Source organism: Psammomys obesus, unplaced genomic scaffold (genome assembly GCF_907164565.1).
Source record: "Psammomys obesus unplaced genomic scaffold, mPsaObe1.curated_primary_1811, whole genome shotgun sequence".
Classification (NCBI taxonomy): Eukaryota; Metazoa; Chordata; class Mammalia; order Rodentia; family Muridae; genus Psammomys; species Psammomys obesus.
Genome location: NW_026585691.1, coordinates 1,836,745 through 1,857,561, shown reverse-complemented (window position 1 = coordinate 1,857,561; position 20,817 = coordinate 1,836,745). Strand labels below are relative to the sequence as shown.

Below are 20,817 nucleotides of genomic sequence, written 5' to 3'. Positions count from 1 at the left end.
AGGTAAATGTGCTTGCCACCAGGCTGACAACCTGATTTCAATCCTGGAACCTACATGGTGGGAGGAAAGAACTGATTCCTGAAAGTTGTCCACTGACCTTCCTGAGTATTCCGTGGTACGTGCACACCCAGACAAATATACACAGCTCTGCATACCCATAGATGCTCTTGCTCTCTCTGTCTCTGTCTCTCTCACATGCACACACATGCAAGTATAAGATGTTCAATTAATTTAGTTTAGTGTGTACGTGTGTGTGATGTATGAACACATATATGTACTGGTGTGCAAGCTTGTGTGTGCACAAGGACATCAGAGGAAAACGCTGAGTACCTGTTCCATCACTCTCCCTCTGACTCCCCTGAGCTGAAGCCTCTCACTGACCCTGATGTGAGGCTGCCAGCTACCAGCCTGTCATCTTCCTGCCTCTCCTCCCCAAGCAGTGTTGGGGCCACACCTGGCTTTTATGAGGGTTCTTGGGATTCCATGTGCTTGAGCAGCAAGTGTCCTTACCCAATAAATCCTTTCCTCATTGTTATTTTTCTCTCTCCCCAATGGGAAGTTTGTGATTCACTTGCTGGCGTTTTGGTCACTTTACAGTGCCCTACGGCTGGGATAAATGGTGGATAAATGTGCTATTTACCTGCTCACTGTTAGTGGACACTTGAGCTGTTTCTCCAAACTATTACAAACAGTGTCGTTATGAACATGTTTGCCTGGACACGAACGTTGATTTCTATAGGTGTACAATGCATCAAACAGAATAGCTGTGTGGCAGGGGAGATGTGCAGTGTTAGTCTTACCAGACACGGTCAGGCAGACTTCCAAATTAGTTACACAAATTTCTTTACCTAGCCTTGGTGGGAGGGAGCCGCAGGGGTCTGTGTGATGAGTGTTTCTATGGCGGTGATGAAAGGCCATGGCCAAAATGCGACTTGGGGAGGAAAGGTTTGCTTTGCTTACACATCCACATCACAGTTCATCACTGGGGAAGTCAAGGCAAGAACCTGGAGGCAGAACCTGACGTAAAGGCCACGGAGGCATGCTACTACCTACTTCGTCCCTATGGCTTGCTCTGCCTGTTTTCTTACATCATCCAGGACTACCCACCCAGGAGTGGCACCACGCATGTCAATCACCAATCCACAAAATACACAGAGGCTTGTCAAAGGGCCAGTCTGGTGTGGGGGCCATGTTCTCAATTAAGGTTCCTTCCAAAGCGATTCTAGCGTGTGCTAATATAACAATCGGGCAGCACAGCCTTCCACATCCTTATCAATAGTTTTTCTGTTGTTCTTGTTCCATTTTATTTTGTTTTTTCTTATGATGCTGGGACTCAAACCAGGGCTTCTCTAATGCTTGACTAGCACTCTAATCCAAGCCACATGTTGAGCCCAGAAATTAACTTGGGTGAATGAATCTTTTGGGATGGGGAATTATGAATACTGGGAGGGAGAGAGAAGAAAGGAACAAATTAAAACAGACCCCCCCCTTTTTGTTTTACTTGAGACAGGGTTTCTCTGTGTAGCCTTGGTGGTCTTGTACTCACTTTGTAGACCAAGCTGGCCTCAGAGATCTGTCTGCCTTAGCCTCCCGGAGTGCTGGGAAAACAGACCCCTTTACCCAAAGATCTTTGGCTTACAGTTCTAAAACGTATTAATTTTTACTGGTTGAAAATTTTGGACAAGGAGCTGGAAAGATGGCTCAGAGCTTAAGAGCACTGGCTGCTTTTCCAGAGGTCCTGAGTTCAATTCCCAGCAACCACATGGTGGCTCACAACCATCTACAATGAGATCTGGTGCCCTCTTCTGGTGTGCAGGTGTACATGCAAACACAACATTGTATATGTAATAAATAATAAATCTTAAAACAAAAGATTGTCTGCTTTAAAAAAAAAAAAAAGAAATTTCTGGACCAAAAAGAGCATTCTTGCCTAATATTTCATCATATGGCTGTGCTCCAGATGATGTAATAATTTCTCTTTTGCTGTCTATCTAGGCAGTTTCAGCCATTTAAGCTATTCGTGGATCATTCTTTTACATGGTTTCCTAATTCCCCCACAAAAGATTCATCAAAATGGGATTACTGAGTCAAATTGTGCAAATATTTTTGAAACCAAATTGTTTCCCAGAATGCCTCCATAAACGATTCTTCTCCCAGGAGATTATGTTCACATGAAGAAAACCCACCCACAGCTATTTATGTAGCTCCTGTGTGTTAGGTTCTGTTCATGGTTTCATTTAGGACACTCCTCTGCTGTAGTAGCTAGCATAATTCTCATGTTATAGGTGAATTAGCTGAGATCCAAGAACATTACATGTCACACTGAAAGGCAGAAATAGAAGTACTCCCACGTACCACTGTTTCAAACTCGTATTCTTTGTACATTTTATCATACAGTGTGGGACAGTAATGGCCCAGGATTAATGGAGTAAGGCTCAAGGCAGCTTCAACCCTGGAAACCTCAGAGGAGGACAATCGGAGCTGGCTCCCTCCCACTCCCAGCCTTGTGACATACAGTCGGCTGCCCCACCAACAAGCCTCGTAAGAAGTTAGTACCTTGGCAATGGTCAGACTCTGTTTGACCTTATGAGGTCTTCCACCCGTAAGTATGCAGATGATGTGTGTCTTCCAACACTTCCACCCTGGCCGACCATACACAGCCGTACAAAATCTTGCCCCAGAGACCCTGGCTGCCTTCCCAAGGGCATAAATATCTCTCTCCAAGCAACAAACAAATTCTTTTTTGAAGCTGTTCCCAGGTGTGTACTGCCTGTGCACTGACTGAACTGAACCAAGATCACGCTTGCACCCACAGACCCGCTCTACTCCCCCACATTCCTCCACACCCCATCCCACCCAACCCTTACACCCATGGCTAAGCTTCCCTCCAGCCCTGCCTCATGTGCAATGGGCCTGGTGTTGTGAAATATGTGTGAGGGGGTACCTTGGTGGACCCATGCCAAGTATGCCCCTGAGAAATTACAACATGCAGCAGATCTGGTATAAGCAGGCTTACTGGGGGAAGGTAGAGGAGTGAGGGCCTGGAGTAGGAGTAGAGGCAAATGGGAGCAGAGCCATGAATGCAGAGAGAGGGGTCAGAGAGAAGGGGGCACTGAGGACAGAAGGGGGGGGGAGAGAGCTGAGGTGGCAGATGGTCCTTTTATCAGGCTGCACACAGCTGTCCCACCTGGTGTAGGTAAAAGGTTTTGATGCAATTGCTAGGTCCCTGAGGGCAGGCTAGCAGAACAGCCTGTGTGCTGACATTCCACCCTTTTTGCTTAATTAAAAATGAGAAACTAGGAAGGGATGGTGAGGGGGGAATGAAGGGTTATGTTCTTTAGACTGCTTCCTGCTGACTTGGGGCAACACATCTTTGCAGCCCCTAAGAAAATTGGGATGCTGGCCAAGTCCTGGGGAAGGTAGCTGTTTCACTGCTATTCAGGATCTGTGAGACCATCTGTAGCTAGGAAAGCACAGGACTAGCAGTCTGTGAGCCTGGACAGGAGCACCTGGGGCTATCCTGGATGTAGATCTTGGGGAAACACCTGGATTTGGCAGGATGCTCAGGAGTGGATTTGAGAGAAACTGCTGTGGTGGAAAAGGTGCAGCGTTGTCCCTTGTCCCATCTGGCTCTGACCTGTTGCATACTTGGAGAGGAGACATTTACAAAGCATGGGGAGGGAGAGCAGACAGAAAGAAACAGGGCTTGGAGAAAAGAAAAAAAAGTAATTAAAAAAAAGTTTTTTTTTTTTTTTCATGTTCCCCTGATTGGTGGTATATTGAAGCCAGACTTGGTACATTTAAAAGCTAGGTGTATCAGGACACAGCTTCCATGGATGAGGTACAGATGAGTTTCAAGCCTGGATTCCCAGATTCCCAAAGAACCCAGGGGAGACTAAACTGAGAAGGCACAAGCTGTCCTGGCAAATCTTCATCCATCCAGACAGGGGCCAGAGCTAAAAGCACAAGCAGGTATTGCTTATTCAGTACCAGGATTTTTGAGAAAAGCCAGGAAGGCGAAAAACCGTGCTGGAAAAATAAAGCCTCATCCAGGGAAGTGGTCAGACTCAGACAAGGATTTAAGCCAAGGTAGAGAGAGAACTCACTAAGTGCTGGTGTTTGGGTGGAATGCCATTGGTGGAGCAGAGACAGCCATTGGTGGAGCAGAAAGCCAATCTGTTGCAGGTGGGTATAGCAGCTGAAGAGAGCTCAGTGCGCCCAGATACCAGGAGAGGCCCAGAGGTCACAGCACCAATGCTAGGAAATATAATGTGGTGAGGCGGTACCGTGGTGGGCCCGTGTCAAGGTGTGTCGCTGAGAAATTACACCATGTAATAGATCTGGCATAAGGAGGTTTATTGGGGGTAAGGAGAGGAGTAAGGGCCTGGAGAAGGGGCAGAGACAGAGGAGTGGACATGTAGACAGGCAGACAGGTGAGAGCAGGGCCATGAGGGTAGAGAAGAGGAGTCAGAGAGAGGGGAGGCACCAAGGACAGGAGGGGGAGAGAGATAGCTGGGAACAGAGAGAGAGCTGGGGTGGCAGGCTGTCCTTTTATTGGGCCACACATACCTGTTGCTCGTGGTAGCGGCTGCAGGTCATGATTTTAGCTTCTTACTGACTGGGGACTACAACATCTTTACGGACTTTAAAAAAATTGTGATGCTGGCCAAGTCCTGCGAGAGCTGGATGTTTCACTGCTGTCCAGGATCTGTGATACCATCTGTGGCTAGGAAAGTGCGAGCCTAGCTGAAGCAGTCCGTGAGACTTGGGGCTGTCTTGGGTATAGATCTTGAGGAAACACCCATTTCCTTCCTATTCCTGATGGTGGGATCTATTCCCCTTTCCCTTGTTCTGGGACACACCCCTCTTCCAAATACCAAGACCACAGGCCTAAACATTTCAAATGCACACTCAAGAAAAAAAATTTCTCCCTAAATTCCTTTAACTTTATCTTCTACCCCTAACATACACATCTGTTCCATGCATGGGATACTTGATATTGTCAACTTTACAGGATCGAGACCTGTCCGAGATAACCCTCTGGGCACGTCTATGAGGGAGCCTCTAGCTCGGGTTAACTCAAGAGGGAACACCCACGCTAAATGTGGATGACACTATTCCATGGGCTGGGGTCCACCACTAAGTGAAAAGGAGAAAGAGAACTGAAACTGTTTCCATCTCTGAGCTTCCTGACCATGGATGCTGTCACCTCAGGCTCCTGCCACCGTGTTTTCCTACCACGAAGACATGAGCCTATCCTGCTTTAAGTGCTAAGAGGACAGTAACTAATGCAGTTGTATTTATCATACTAGCTATTTGATCAACCGTGTTGTACATAAACAACCTTCCATCTAAATTGCCAGGCCTTCCTCACCTGGATGTCTTGCTGGCTGGACTTGGAGCTCTTTGGCTACTAGAAAAAAATCCCACTTAGGGCTTCCTCTCTGCCTGGAAGTTAGGTCTCCTCCCTCCACTCTCTAAAGCCTCCTTGCCTGCTAGGTGGCTCACACTTGCCCTGGAACGCCCAGCGCAGATGCTTATTTGTTCCTTATGACTAGTATCTTTAAGTCTGAGCAGTTTTGTTTTTCGAGACAAGAGTTTCTCTGTGTAGCCCTGGCTGTCCTGGAACTTGCTCTGTAGACCAGGCTGGCCTGGAACTCAGAGATTTGCCTGCCCCTGCCTCCCGAGTGCTGAGATCAAATGCATGTACCACCACTTGGCTCAAGACTGAGTAGTTTAAAAAGAGGAAGTTTGAATGTGCATTTTCAGTGACTTATTTATTTTGTTTTATGTGTGTGTTTTGCGGGCATGTACATATGTGTTTCACATGTGTGCCTGGTGCCCTTGGAGGCCAGCAGAGAATGGGGCTGTCCTGGAACTGGAGGGCTGGATACATGTGAACCACCATGCAGGTGCTGGGAACAAACCTGGGCTCTCAGCAAGAGCAACAAGTCCTCTAACCATTGAGCCATGCCTCTAGCTCCTGAAACTGCATTTTTTCCCTTAATGTTCCACCTCTTTGTATTTAACCAAAAAGTCTATGCTGAGGCTATGACCATTCTATACTGCCCAGCCTCATTGTGAAGATATATGAACCACTGAACTATTTGATCAATTCCCATCTTATGCTCCAACAAGTATCAAAGAATGATAGGATGAATTAATACTTGTTTATCTTGGTGCTGGCAGCTTAAATGGAAAGTCTGTAGACTAAACTCAGGGTCTTTGGGTGGGGGCCCAGGGTAGACAGAGTCTTTTGTGGCTTAGGTTAGGCTTGAACTTGCTGGGTACCTGAGGATGGCTTTCTGATCCTCTGGTCTCCATTTGCTGAGTGTAGGCCCCACTATACCTATTTATGCAGTGCTGAATTTACTTTTTTAAGATTTATTTTATTTATTATTATAATTATCATAACATCATCATCATTTTGGTATTTCAAGACAGGTTTCTCTGTGTAGCTTTGCCTGTCCTGGAACTTACTTTGTAGATGTGGCTGGCCTCAAACTCAGAGATCTTCCTGTCTCTGCCTCCTGAGTACTTGGATTAAAGGTGTGTGCCTGATTTTATTTTTAATGATGCTTGTATGTGTGTGGCTAGGTATGTGCACAAAAGTACAAATACCTCAGAGGCCAAAGACATTGGATCCCTGAGCTGGAGCTACAGGTGGTTGTGAATTGCCCAAACATGAACCCAACTCAGACTCCTGCAAGAGCAGCAAACAGTCTCAACTTCTGTACTCTCTGTCCAGGCTTGAAGGAGAGTTTTTACGGCTTGGAAAACAAAAAAAGAGGATGTGCAATCGGTTCCATTTAGGTTGGCTGACCCATTAATTAGATTTCAATCTGCTCTCAAAATAGGCTGCACCAGTTTACCACCTCATTAGCACAGATGTAGCTGTCTACATCTATTTGAGCAGAATTAAAATAGAAAAATACATGCCAGTTTGGCGTAAGGAGTCTCTTGACAAGTTTTCTTTTATTTTGAGACAGGGTCTCACAATGTATACCTGACTGGCCTTGGACTTGCTCTGTAGACCAAGCTGTCCTCAAACGCATAGACATCAGCCTGCCTCTGCCTCCGGTGTTAGAATCTGTTACTCTATCCCGCCTGGCCTCAGGACACGTAAAGGGGTCCTTTTTTTTAATTTTGTACTTGTTTCTGGGTCACCATGACCCAGCCCAGGGAAGAAGATAAGGAGGCCGCGCAGCACCAAGCCGAGGCATTAACCTACGCGCAAACACCTTCGGCACCCACCTGGGTACGGCTGGTCAGCAGAGGGCGCCGGAAAGCCTGCCTTTGACCCCGCCCCGAGGCCAGCGCGCCGCGCCCCCGTGACGTATTTCCGCGTCATCTGCCGCTGAGGTCAGCTCCCATTGGCTGTCGGGGAAGCGCGGAGGCGGAGTCAGGCGGGCGTGAGGGAAGCGCTGCAGCCCAGCGGAGGCGGGGCTTGTCCGTTTCCCCGCCCCTCCTCCGCCCTCCGGTCTTCACTGGGACGTCTGTGCGCGGCGTCGGGGTGCGCGGTGGCGGCCGTGGCTTGTACTTTCTCCGTGGTCGGGGCTGTAGCTGAGCTGTGGGGAGTGCGCAGCGGGGCCGCCGGAGCCGAGGAACGCGCGCGCGGAGACAGAAGAGTCCCGGGCCGCCGAACGCACGCAGCGGGTTCTCCGCGTGGGTTGGGCGGAGGGTCCCGGGAGCGCGGCACAGACAGCCGCCCGGACTAAGGGCAGAGCCGAGGGAGGAAGCGAGAAGCGGCCGCGCGCTCCCTGCTGAGTTGCAGGCTGTTTCCCCGCTGCAAGATGCCCAAGAAGAAGCCGACGCCCATCCAGCTGAACCCGGCCCCCGATGGCTCGGCGGTTAACGGGACCAGCTCGGCCGAGTGAGTACCGGGAGTGGCCGGGAGGCCGCCACTGCCAGGCTCGGCTCCGTCACGTACGGCCCTGCTGGCGGGGGTCGAGGAACTCTGGCTGTCGGGCTATCGGTGACTAAGCACTGATTGCGCGCCTGACTCACACCGGCCGTGCACCCTGCGAGTCCCGATCCCCTCTATCTCCCAACCCGGTGTGTCGCCCCTGGCCACCGATGTCAGTCTTCGCCTAAGAAAACTAAACATAGTCTCCCCTGCTATTGCCTAAAGGGCAGTCTCTTGGATTCTGGCCTGTAATGGGAAGCAGAGCAAATTTAGGTCGCTTCTGCGTCTTTGAGACCTCCTCGGGGTCTGAGTGTGGACTTGGGATGGGTGAGCCCCATTACTTTTGGTGCCTGACACCTGTGGGGCCTTGTGGCCGGTTGATCGCCTGGCCAGCGGGGGCGTGTGTGCAGACTTCCCCATGGCTTTCCTCTGGCTCACTTTGGGGACTCCCTATCCGTGGCCTTTCTGGGGAACTGCCTTGCTCGAGAGAAGAGTCTTTTCCTTGTCTGTCCGGTCATGCAACAGTTCGTCCCCTCACCAGGTAGTCTCCTGGCTTTGCTTTTTTGACCGCGAGCCGGAAATTGGCCCCAGACATAAGAACCTTGACCATGGAAATAAAACCAAAGGTGCTCAGTATCTGCAGCAGCCAGTATTGTTTACAGACAGCAGTTTATTTCATAAGGTGGGTTTCTGAGCCCATCTGTTGGCTTCCTCCTACTAGGTGGAGAAATAGCTAGAACAGATTAAATTCTTTATCATTACCTGACAACAGGAGACTTGAGGTATCTGACAAAATGAAAGTAGCTTCGGACATTCTGCCCTTTGGAGAGTATGGTAACTCCCTTCTTTCTCTAGATTTTAACCACTTGGGACCTGTTGTTATTGTATTTTTCATTGATAACGGCCGTGATGGCAGGGCTGGTAGTGGACTTGTGTGAGCTTAGCCAGGTTATTAAGACCTGCTCCAGACATCTCTTCTTTAGGTCCATCTCGGACCCATGGGAGTTGTCCTTGATATTGAGTTGGGGCAGCATTACTAGCGCTTGTTCAGTTTGTGTGTATAGCATTTTGCCCCTAGTAAAACAGACAGCAAGCCTCCTCTCCCCCCCCCCCCCCCCTTTCCAGGAAGGTATTCTTCGGTAACTATTTTCAGGACAGACATTTATGTGAGAGGTTGGAGTGGGATGGGCAGGGTGTGTATATGTAACCCAAGCTGGTACAGAACTTGAAATTCTCCTGACTTACCTTCCTGAGAGCTGGAGTTATGGGCGGGCAGTTGCTATGATGTTGGATTAGCACAAGCTTTTTATTTTTAATTATTGTACTTTTAATTGTGGGTGTGTATTGTGTCTGCATGAGGGCCTGCGCACGAGTGCCGTTGCCAGAAGCATCAGATTCCCTGGACTAGTTAGAGGCAGTTGTGAGCCATGGGTGCTGCAAACTGAGCTCAGGTCCCCTGTCCCCTACAAAAACAGTAATGGCTCTTAACTCCAAACTGCTGAGCCATCTGTCCAGCCCTTGGGATAAGGTTTGTTCACTGTGGAGTCTTGTCAAAGGTTAGGGCCTTATCTTCCTTCAAATCTTTTGAGTTTGGAAGTGGAAATACCTGTTGTCATTCTCTTGTACATTCTGATATTGTAGCTGTACTCTTGTAAAGGGAAGGGAGGCTCATAAAAAGAACTGAGTAGGGTACCAGAGGAGGGACCCTGTAAAAGTGCATGCCGGGCAAACCTGATGACCTGAGTTCGTCCCCAGATCCTGCAGTAGATGTAGAGAATCAGCTCCTGAAAGTTATCCCTTGACCTCAACACAAATAACTGTGGAATGTGCATGCTCACACTTATACGTAATAATAAAATAATTTCTTAATTAAGTTTTTTGTTTGTTTGAGATAGGGTCTCGCTATGGAGTTTTGACTGTGCTGGAACTCACTGTATAGACCAGGCTGACCTCTAACTTGAAAAGGTCCATCTGCCTCTGTATCCCAAGTGCTAGATTACAGGCATATACCGCCATTCCCAGCTGTTTTTTTTTTCCCCCCATCCCATCTATGTTTTTGTTTTGTTTTAGAAACAGAATCAGGAATCTAAGAAGAAACTACCTCTTGAGTTGATGGCAGAAAAATTTGGATGGGATTGTGAGGTTTTTAACAGTAGTTAGCTTTAGAGGTTGTGTGCTGGATCAGGCTGGACTTGAAGCTGGTTCTGTTACTTGCAGTTTTGTGAGTGTGAGCCTGAAAAAGTCTCTTATAATCTCTGAGCCTAGGCTTACTTGTTTATTTTTTTCATAGCAGGTGGTCCGAATGATAGAGCCAACTTAGAGCGCTTCATTGTGGTTGAATGAGCCTTCCCAGACTGCCCACCTCTGGCGCCTTGTATTGGTGCTGAGAAGGCTGCTTGACAGGCCATGTCCGTTGGTGGCGGTGGATGGGCGTGTTAAGGTGCCTCTGGACAAACAACCCTTAGCTTGGTTTTCTGTGCAATCTGTGTCTACCTCCATGACTCATTGCTGGGTGACAGTAGGACACATTTCTGTGTAGGCTGCTGCAGACAAACAGGGACTGTTCCCCTTGTTTCCTAGCACTGATGGTGAGGGTGCACAGTGAGCTGTACACAACCTCACCTCTCACCCAGGGGTGTGTTCACATCTCACCCAGGGCTGTGTTTCTCAAGCAGAGCCTCCTATCTTGAACTGTCAGCAGAAAAAACCCTGGTGCTTCTGATCTTTGTGCTTACACCATGGCCTATTTCAAACATGAGACAATGTGAAGTAAAAAAGAGGAAGAAGAAAATACCCACTGATGGGTGAAGAATTCTTGGTGTCAAACTGTCAAGGTTGCTTTTCCTCAGGCACCCTGAGCTTGCTGTTGATATAACACTTACTCATCCTAGGAAGAAGCTAGTAATATGGGCCCTGTAGTAATATGGGTCCCTAGGGAAAACTATAGAAATAATCTTTTTTACTTAAAATATGGGAGCATATTGCTAGACTCCTAAGTATTATAATGAAATAAATTAGAAGTAAGATTGCGTCACTGTGCCCTCCCCATTCCATTGCAGTTAGAATAAAGTCCCAACTCCTCCTGCTGGGCTGAGGAACTCTGAGTTGCCTGCCTGCGCCCCTATCCCTGCCTGCGCCCCCACCACTCCCTTCTCTAACCACATTTCCTGTGGCTTCTTTCTCTTGCCCTCTTTCGCTTCCTCCAGAGATGGGCCGTACTCCCTCCTGGCCTTTGTACATACTGTTTTCTTTGTAGTTAATCCATTTTTTCTTTCTTGCTAGAAAAGAAGCAATTCTCACCTTTGGTTAAAAATCCTGTCCTTATAGACGACCAAAAGTATGTCCCTTCTTCATATCTCTTCATGTTTTAATGAGACTTACCTACCATTGTGATATTGTGATTTTTGGTTTTTGTTTGCTTTTTTTTTTTTTTTTTAAGTACTGGGGACTGAACTCAGAGTCCGACACATACATTAAGATACAGTTCCACCCGTACACAATGGCACAGACCTGTAATCCCAGCACTCTGGGAGGCAGAGGCAGGCAGATCTCTTTGAGTTTGAGGCCAGCCTGGTCTACAAAATGAGTCCAGAAAAGCCAAGGCCACACAGAAATCCTGTCTCAAAAAACCAAAAATGACAACAAAACAATATAGAGTTCCAACATATATATATATACACACACATATATAATATATATAATATTTATTAGTATTTTTTTAACACGGGAATTTAAAAATCCTTTACATGGAGCTGGAGGGATGGCTCAGTGGTTAAGAGCACTAACTGCTCTTCCAAGTTTGATTGCCAGCACCTACATGGCAGTTTACAACTGTCTGTAACTTCAGTTTCAGGGGACCTGGACACCTGCATACAGACATCCATGCTGGCAAAACATCAATGCACCCAAAAATAAAAATAAATAAATTATAAAAGTCCTTTACATCGTAAATGGTAAGCACTGAGTTTCCCTTCTTTTGACTAAACACTCTGTAAACAAAAACTAGAATTGTATCTGGGACAGTATAGGTACACAGTTGTTGAACGAACCAATGGGCCAATAAGATTTCTAATATGAGGCAGAGGCAGGCAGATCTCTTGAATTTGAGGCTAGCCTGGTCTACAGAGCCAGTCCAGGACAGTCAGGGTGACACAGAGAAACCCTGCCTCATTTTTTTGGAGCCAGAGTCTCACTGTGCAGTCTTGGCTGTTTTGGAACTCATGAAATAGACCAGGCTGGCCTTAAACTCACAGAGATTTGCTTGCTTCTCTCTTCCCAGTGTTGGGATTAAAAGTGTGTGCCACCACACCCAGCCTTTATTTTCTTTATATAGTTTATTCTACATTTTTATTTATTACTGCTTTTCACATATAAAATGGGAATTTATTTGAGGAATACTTCATAGGCCACTTTATACAGTAAAACAGACAATTGTATGTTTTTACAATGAGTTCAGTGATACAGAAGTTTTGAATAGACAAAACCATATTTGTTAAAAAACAGGTCAGAAGGTATGGGGCATATATCCATGTCACAGTGGTTGGTAACTGCTCCCAGCTTTACAATTGCAGGCACCTGAAGTACTGTTACAGGTGGCCCTGGTCTGGAGGCAGCCATTCAAAATGTGCTGGGTTTCTACGTTTCAGGCAGTTACTGAAGAGGCTGAGATTTTAAGAAACCTCTTTCCACAAGGCAGCTGTGGCTGTTGAGTGTGGAGGAGTCAGCTTTGCTAATATACAGAAAACAAGTGAGAACTATTTCACTGTTTACAAAATGTGGACATGGTTGTAAATAACATAAAGATGTGTATCAAGCAAGTTTTTGAAGAAAATCATTGCTGGTGTTTTAAAATAGCAAAAGAAAAAAATGAAAACAAAAACAAAACAAGTGTAAAAGAAAATTGCCCTTAAAACTTTATAGCGGAGCACAAATAGCTGCACATATGTTGTCTGTGACTTGGCGCTTTCTCCTTCCATATAGGTTTAAAGCCCTGTGTCGGGAACGGCTTTCCTTAGAAACGGTCACATTTTTTTTTCTTTCTTTCTTTTTTTTTTTTTTTTTTTTTTTTTTGGTTTTTGGAGACAGGCTTTCTCTGTGTAGCCTTGGCTGTCCTGGACTCACTTTCTAGACCAGGCTGGCTTGGAACTCAGAGATCCATTTGTGTCTGCCTCTCTGAGTGCTGGGATTACAGGCATGCGTCACTGTGCCCGGCTTTTAGACTCACATTTCTTTTCTGCATTTTGAAACTTGTCTGTGATTTTTTTTATACATTTTTTTATCTATAACTTTTGTGTGTGCCACACACACCAGTGAGGGTCAGAGGGCAGCTTCCAGGGTCTATTCTACTCCATGGGTCCCAGGCTTTAAACTTAGGTTGCTGTGTTTGGTGCTAGTGCCCTTACCTGAGGAGCCATCTTTCTGGCTTTCTTCGTTTTCTTCAAAACAGTGCTTTTAATCTTTTGAGAAGCCGTGTGTTCTGAGTAGAAATGGAGGTGCTGAGGTCAGCTATTTCCCAGGACTTAACTTCTGTTTGATGACAGGCAAGTCCCTTGTATTTTTATTGTAAGTTTCCTTATCTGTGAAGTGGGATGTTAATGGTTCACCCTGACCAACCTATCTTGACCTAGTCAGGTCGTCTGTTTTTTTCTGCTGGGCTTCAGAGTCCTCTGCACTATAGGTTAGGCACATCTCCATCTTAGAGTGACTGATGCTTGAACTTTTCCCTTCATTCTCTACCCTTTTATTTTGTCTGTTTTTTGTTGTTTGTTTGTACTGCTGACCGCTAATATTGCATAGACCATGTCTAGCTGTCATCTGCCCTTACTGAAGTGCAGACTTTTTCATGGCTGGGCCTTTGCTTTGTCTTTATGCAGCTTGTAGAACAGCATCTGGCACATAGTAGGTACTCAGTAGTCATCTGCTGATGAAGTGATTGTACAGGTTCTATCTTAATTATTTAATTTTAATTATTTATTTAGGTTGTTTGAGACAGGGTTTTTCTCTGTGGCACTGGCTGTCCTAGACTCGTTTTGTAGACCAGGCTGGCCTCAAACTCACAGAGATCCACCTGCCTTTGCCTCCCGAGTGCTGGGATTAAAGGTGTGCACCACCACTGCCCGGCTTCTACCTTAAATTTTAAGCTAGGCACGGTGGCACATGGTTTTAATCCCAGTGCTTTGGGCTCAGAGACAGGCAGCTCTCTATGAGTCTGAGGCCAGCTTGGTCTGAATAGCAAGCTGCAGGCCCGCCAGGGAGACATAGTTCCTGCCTCAAAAATAAGGGGTTAGAGGCAGCTCAGTGGTGAAGAGCACATGACTGCTTTTCCAGAAGACTAGTGCGGCGGCTCACAACTTCTATAACTTGAGTCCCAAGAGATCCAGCATTTCCTGGCCTCATGGGCACTACTATATGGAGGTGATGCACAGATGTACGTTCAGGCAAAACATACACATACAGTTAATAAATAAAATGTTCAAAAATATCAAAGACAAATACCCAAACAACAAAAAAAATGAATTGTTTCATTACTTCTGTATTCTATGGTCTTAGCAGTCCTGGAAGATTCTTTTTGGTTTTTCAAAACAGGGTTTCTCTGTGTAGCCCTGACTGTCCTAGAAATCACTCTGTAGACCAGGCTGTCCTTGAACTCGGAGATATGTGCCTGTCTCTGCCTCCCAAGTGCTGGGATGAAAGGCATGTGCACCACACCCGGCTGAGAAAAGTGCTTGCTGCGTAGGCTGGTCTGGAACTCTCCATCCTCCTATCTCTGCCTCCCGAGTCGTGTGGTTATAGATAGGTTACTGCCATGTCTGCTTTATGTGCCTGTGACATGATTACTTGGAGGTTTTGAATTGGTTTTGCACTGAATTTTGAACTTGGATGCTTCCTTGATTCATTAAAGCAATTCCTAACACTGGTGCTGTCCTTTAGAACAGATCAGGTGCAAAGTAAGGTCTTGTGAGGTGTGTGTCTGAGAAGAATGTCTGCTGTTTTGGCGGACACGGTGTGGTGAAGACTCAAAAATTACAGCCTGGGACGGGGAATGGCTCACGTGGTAGAGTGCGTCCCTAGCCTTCACGATGCCTTGGGTTTGATCTCCAGCACTGAATAGACTGGGCAGAGTACTTGCAAGTAAAGGCATAAGGGAAATAGGAGCTCCAGGTCATCTGCAGCTATGTAGTTTGAGGCAGCCTGGGCTACCTGATGAGACCCAGTCTCATGAGACACAACATTTTACTCTCATGTATTGATGCACCTTTGAAAGAAAGAGAGAGACTGGCCCTTGCATACTATCCATTCAGTTTGATTTTCCTGTTTCCCAAGTTTATCTAGTCATGCCCTACTCAAGTTGCTCCTTTACTGGCCTGACTTTCCCTCAGCACACTGTTCCTTAGCCTGTCTGGTCAGGCTCACTTGAGCCTTTAATATCCTGCTTCACTTTGCTGCATTGTTGATTGCTGCTTCTTTCTTTCTTAGTTTGTGGTGCTGTGGTTCAAACCTAGGGTCTTATTCAACACTCTCCCACTATGCTGCATGCCAGAAGAGCGCACCAGATCTCACTACAGATGGTTATGAGCCACCATGTGGTTGCTGGGAATTGAACTCAGGACCTTTAGGAAGAACAGCCAGTGTTCTTAATCTCTGAGCCATCTCTCCCGCCCCCTCTTTCTGCTCTTTTTTAATGTTTTCATTTTGAGAGAGGGTCTCAGTGTTATATTGCCACAGAACAGATCTGGTATGAAGGAGATTTATTGTGGGAAAGGGGTAGGGGAGAGACAGAGACAGACAGACAGAGGGAGAGAGGGAGAAACAGCGATGGTGGGCTGGTCCTTTTTATCTGGTGTATATCTGGTGAGCACCCTGCAGTGGCAGATGAAGGCATCAGAGGTTGCTAGGCAACCTAGAAGCAGGCTATTGGAATAACACTGAGTGACCCAGGCTAGACTTGAACTCTGTAGGGCTGGCAGGCCTTACACTCATGAGCCTCCTGCCTCAGCCTCCTGGGGATACAGGTCTGTACTACCGCTTTAATTTTAGTGTCATTGTTTTTAATGAATTGTATATATTTACACATATTACATCATCATACAATTTTTAATTTACATATTTTTCTCCTTCACTTGGTAGGGAAACACCCTGTGTGGGCCTCTGGGTTGACAGTACTGATGAGGTATTTAGCAGAGTTAAGAAGACCAAACCTGGCTTGGTGCTGCATACTTGATTTCTAGCTACTCAGGAGTGTGAGAGGTAGGAGAATGGCCTGAGCTCAAGAGTGGAAGACCAGTCTGGATAATTTAGTGAGGTCCTATCTCAAAGGACAAAAACAAAATAAACACAACAACAACCACCTCTGTTTCAGAGTTTCACAAACTCTGAAAGGACTGGACACACCAATACCAAAATCTCAACACAAAGGAGATTTATTTGCCCCAGAGGGACAAAGGGCAGGGGATAGGAGACAAAGACAGGAGACAGAGGACTAGGGAGAAGGGAAAAGGAACAAGGGATATTTGCCTGGGAGGGACAAAGGACTGCCTCTGGATAGAGCGGAGACAGATGTGGCCCATAGGTAAATGGAAATTTAGGAAGGGAAAAGGGAAACCCTGTGTTATAATGAGGTGTTTAATTTTGATTGGGTGTGTTAATTAGGTGAGCGGAAAGGGGGCTTTTGAGTGCTATCAATACTTTGGTAGCTGGACCTTGGTGGTCAGCCTCAGGAGGAGGAAGTGGCCAATTAAGGAAATAGTCCTTGGTGGCTAGTTTTAGGAATTTAATCTTGTTTAAGCAAGGCAGAGGGAGTAGGGGGAGGGCAAGGCTTGCTAGAACCGTGTTTGCTCTATTCCAGACTATGAGAGCCCTTCAGATTCCGTGATACCTTTCCCAGTGTGAGTGGTTGATTCCACCAGCATCATGAAGTCTGGGTCAAGCAATGGTGAATCTTGCAGACATTTTGAGAAACTGAATCCAGAAAACTCATGGATGGGAAGCCAATGAAGTAGGCCTGAGAAGAAATTTAAGGATTCCAGTTTTTTAAAACTATCCAGCTTTTTTGTTGCCACTTACTACGGATATTTTCCCCCAACTTTCGTTTAAATTTTTTTTCAATAAATATAATTACATCATTTCTCTCTCCAGACCCTTCCATATACCCTTCCTTGCTCTATTTCAAATCCATTGCCTCCTTTTTCATTAATTGTGGTTACATATATGTATATACATACATATTCCTAGGTATAACCTATTCAGTTTGTATGTTATTCATATGTACGTTTTCAGGGCCGGCTTTTTGGTATTGGATAATCAATGTGCTCTTCCCTGGAGAAAACGATTCATCCCGCTCTTAGCATTCTCTAGTTGCCTGTAGGTCTTTGTATAGGGTTGAGGCCTCCTGGGCTTTCCCTGTGTCTGCTTTGGCATGTGCATTGGCATGTGTTTCCACCCCCTCTTCTACAGTATTCCCTGAGTTCTAGGTGTGAGAGTGCTTTGTAGATGTCTTTGGGACTGGGCTTTGTGACTGCATTTTGATTGGTTGTGGTTTTCTGTAATAGTCTTTCTTGCAAAGAGAAGATTCCTTGAGAGTTGAGGACTACACTTTTCTGTGGGTATAAGGACAAATGTTTAGATTGTTGTAGGAATTAATGCTGGTTTAATAAAGGGAGTGTAGGTCCTTTAAGATCCGTGACTTTAGTAGCCTGGGAAGTTTGCTAGGTTTCCAGTACCAGGCAGTACTTTTGTTGAGCTGTGTCCATTTATTTATTTGTTTTTGACCTCATGCTCTGTGCCCTGGTTCTGTTGTCCTAGATGCTAGGAAAGCTGTTGGGAGGCTGATTTTACCTCTTTGCTGAGTTAACTTTGTCTGAATGAATGGAGTTCTGTTTTAAAAGCACAGGTGTTCTGAGTCCTGGTAAAGGGCCAGACTTGAAATGTTGATCCTGCCTCAGATTTCTCCCCATCTTTGTCAGGGGCATCCTGCTTTGATGTCAGAGAGGAGTCAGATTAAGTAGGGGCATGGGAGCTAAACAAAGCACTGTGACCTTTTCTCTTTGAATAGTTGACCTTCTAGGCCAACTCTAGAAATCTTGATATATAAACAGTCTTTTAAGAACCTGCACCCACCAAATTCTCCACCTTTGCTTATTCTGTTATGTACTTTCATTTTTAACTATTTATTTATTTAGCAAGAACACAACTTGCCAGAGCGGGTTCTCTCCTACCAGGTAATTCCCAGGGGTTGAACAGGCTTGGCCTCAAGTGCCTTTACCTGCTGAGCCAAAACTTACTGGCCCAAGCCAGCATCTTTCAGATCTTTTGCTTTAGACAGGGTTGAAAGGCTGACCTCAAATTTGAGATCTTTTGCCTCTGATTTCCAAGAGCTGAGATTATAAGTGTGTGCCCTCATGTATGGTTTAGCTAGCCCCATGCCTGGTTTAGCCAGCTGAGATCAGCTGATGATTGTTGCCCCTTTTACACATAGACACACTCATTACACTTGCCACTTTTAGTGAAGGGTAGATGTGATAAAGTTTGGCTTTGTATGCATGTGACTTCCTTGGTCATTTAGGTAATTTCCATGTTGGGTTTTTGTGTGTGTGTGTGTGCATGTGTGTGTGTGTGTGTGGTTTTTTTTTTTTCTTTCTTTCTTTCTTTCTTTCTTTCTTTCTTTCTTTCTTTCTTTCTTTCTTTCTTTCTTTCTTTCTTTCTTTCTTTCTTTCTTTCTTTTTTTAAGAAAGGGTCTCAATATGTAGCCCTGAGTGTCCTGGAACTCACTCTGTAGACCAGGCTGGCCTCAAAAATCGAAGAGATCTGCCTACCTCTGCCTCCCTCGTGCTGTGATTAAAGACGTGTGCCATTGCCTTAGTTAGGGTGACTATTACTGTAATGAAACACCATTACCAAAAGCAACTTGTGGAGGAAAGGGTTTATTTAGCTTCCACTTCCTTAGTCTAATCACTAAAGGAAGTCAGGGCAGGAACTCAAGCAGGACAGGAACCTGGAGGCAGGAGCTGACGCAGAGGCCACTGAGGGGTTCTGCTTACTGGTTGCTCTCCGTGGCTTGCTCAGCCTGCCTTCTTACAGAACCCAGGACCACCAACCCAGGATGGCAACCACAGCGGGCTGGGTCCTCCCACATCACTGATTAAGAACGGGCCACCTGCCAGGTGCAGGGCTTTAATCCCAGCCCTCTGGAGGCAGAGGCAGGTGGACCTCTCAGTTCTTGGGTCTCTGATTTCTCGGCCAGCCTTGTCTACAAAGTGAGTTTCAGCAGAGCTGGGGCTACACAGAGAAACCCTGTCTCAAAAACAAACAAGAACAGAAAGATAAGAAAGGAAAGAAAAACACACACGCAAGGAATTGCTCCACAACTTGCCTACACCCAATGTTATGGTCGAGTTCTCTTAATTAAGCCTTCTGTCTCTCAAGTGGCTATAGTTTGTATCAAGTTGACAGAAAACTATGCAGCACAGCCATGATTTCCAGAGTTTTATTACTTAATGATACTCTGATAAATGTTTTCAAACTAGTATATTTTATTTGCCAAATCATAGGTAATAAACCCTGCTACTTCTGTTATTACAGAAATAGGTTAGACTGAGGCTTAGGACATTTTTTTTAAGGTATTTTTTTTAATAGTTTCTTGATAGTTCAGAGGCAGTATAAGGGCTCCTTTAAATAGCCAAGTGCTTTCCTTTAGTTAGTCACCTATTTATTTGTTTGTTTGTCTGTTTTGAGATAGGTTCTTTCTGTGTAGCCTTGGCGATCCTGAACTCCGTCTGTAGACCAGGCTGGCCTCGAACTCACAGAGTTCCAATTGTTTCTGCCTCCGGAGTGCTGGGATTAAAGTGGAAAGCCACCACTGTCCCGTTTATTCACCATATTTTTGAGATGGAATTATTTTCTGCTTTTCATGTTAGTTTAGTACTTACTGGGTTCTTACTGGATCTTCTGTGCTGGGAGCTGCCTGTAGGTAACTCAGACGCGTAAGAGACTCTGCCTCTAAGGTCTTCAGATGCAGTATGGAAAGGAAAGGAGGTGACTGCAGGGGGGGAAATGGCTGCAGAGTAAGAAAAGTACCCCAAAAGAAGTACAAAGACAGCCGTGTAGCAGTCCTCCGTGCGAGGAGGATCGACCCGCCATCCGGGAGATGAGGAGCTGCTGTCCCTGAGGTGATGACATTTGAACTGGGTCTTGAAGGATAGCTAGTATTTCCATGGGAATGGGGGAGGGGCGTGGCAGGAAGAGCTAGAAGAGCAGTTCACAGCAGAGGGAAGCTGGAGAAGTGTCTGGAGGGACGAGGCGGCCAGCTCTTCAACAGTCACCCCAACAGGTCACCGGAGATGAAGCTGGAGAGGTAGGTTGGGGTTGTGCTGTTTTGCCAGCTGAACATTTGGACAAGTCACATGCGACCCCCAACCTTTTCTGATTTTATTTTATATATATATATTTTGAGATAGGATCTTGCAGCCCAGATTGGCCACCAAGGGTAGATCACCTTACCTAGGCTGCCAAAGGCTGGGCTATCAGGCATGTGCCATACAATGCCTGGCTTGTGCTTTGATTGTCAAGTTTTCTAAATTATACTGTTTTTAGTATGTTTATTGTTGTATTAAGGAATTATATTTTCTTTTTTTAACCTTCACAAGTATGCCATGTGTACAGGATAGCCTATTTTTCATCAGCATTAGAAATTTGCTGCTTCTCCAAATCAGCTGGAGTATGTGGCTTCCTTTTTGCTCTCCGTCTGTCCCATGTGGGATTAATTAGTGTATTGGAGAGAGGTATCAGCTGAAGTTAATTTTTTTCCACCGTGTGTTCTAGTGTTTTACTGGACTTTATTAAATGTTATTTACTCCTTTGCTTACATTTACTTGTTTCTTGTGGTATTTTGACTTACTATATTTTATTTTTTAAAT

General features: G+C 45.8%; 1 protein-coding gene across 1 annotated transcript in view; it reads left to right on the top strand.

The window, feature by feature from the left end:
• The first annotated feature begins 7,475 nt into the window (after window positions 1–7,475).
• Map2k1 (mitogen-activated protein kinase kinase 1) overlaps window positions 7,476–20,817 on the top strand; it is a 74,562-nt gene continuing 61,220 nt past the window's right edge. The window contains exon 1 of the mRNA XM_055597123.1: window positions 7,476–7,873. Within this exon, the coding sequence (XP_055453098.1) occupies window positions 7,794–7,873 (80 nt within the window). The 5' untranslated portion in view covers window positions 7,476–7,793. The remainder of the gene's footprint in view (window positions 7,874–20,817) is intronic.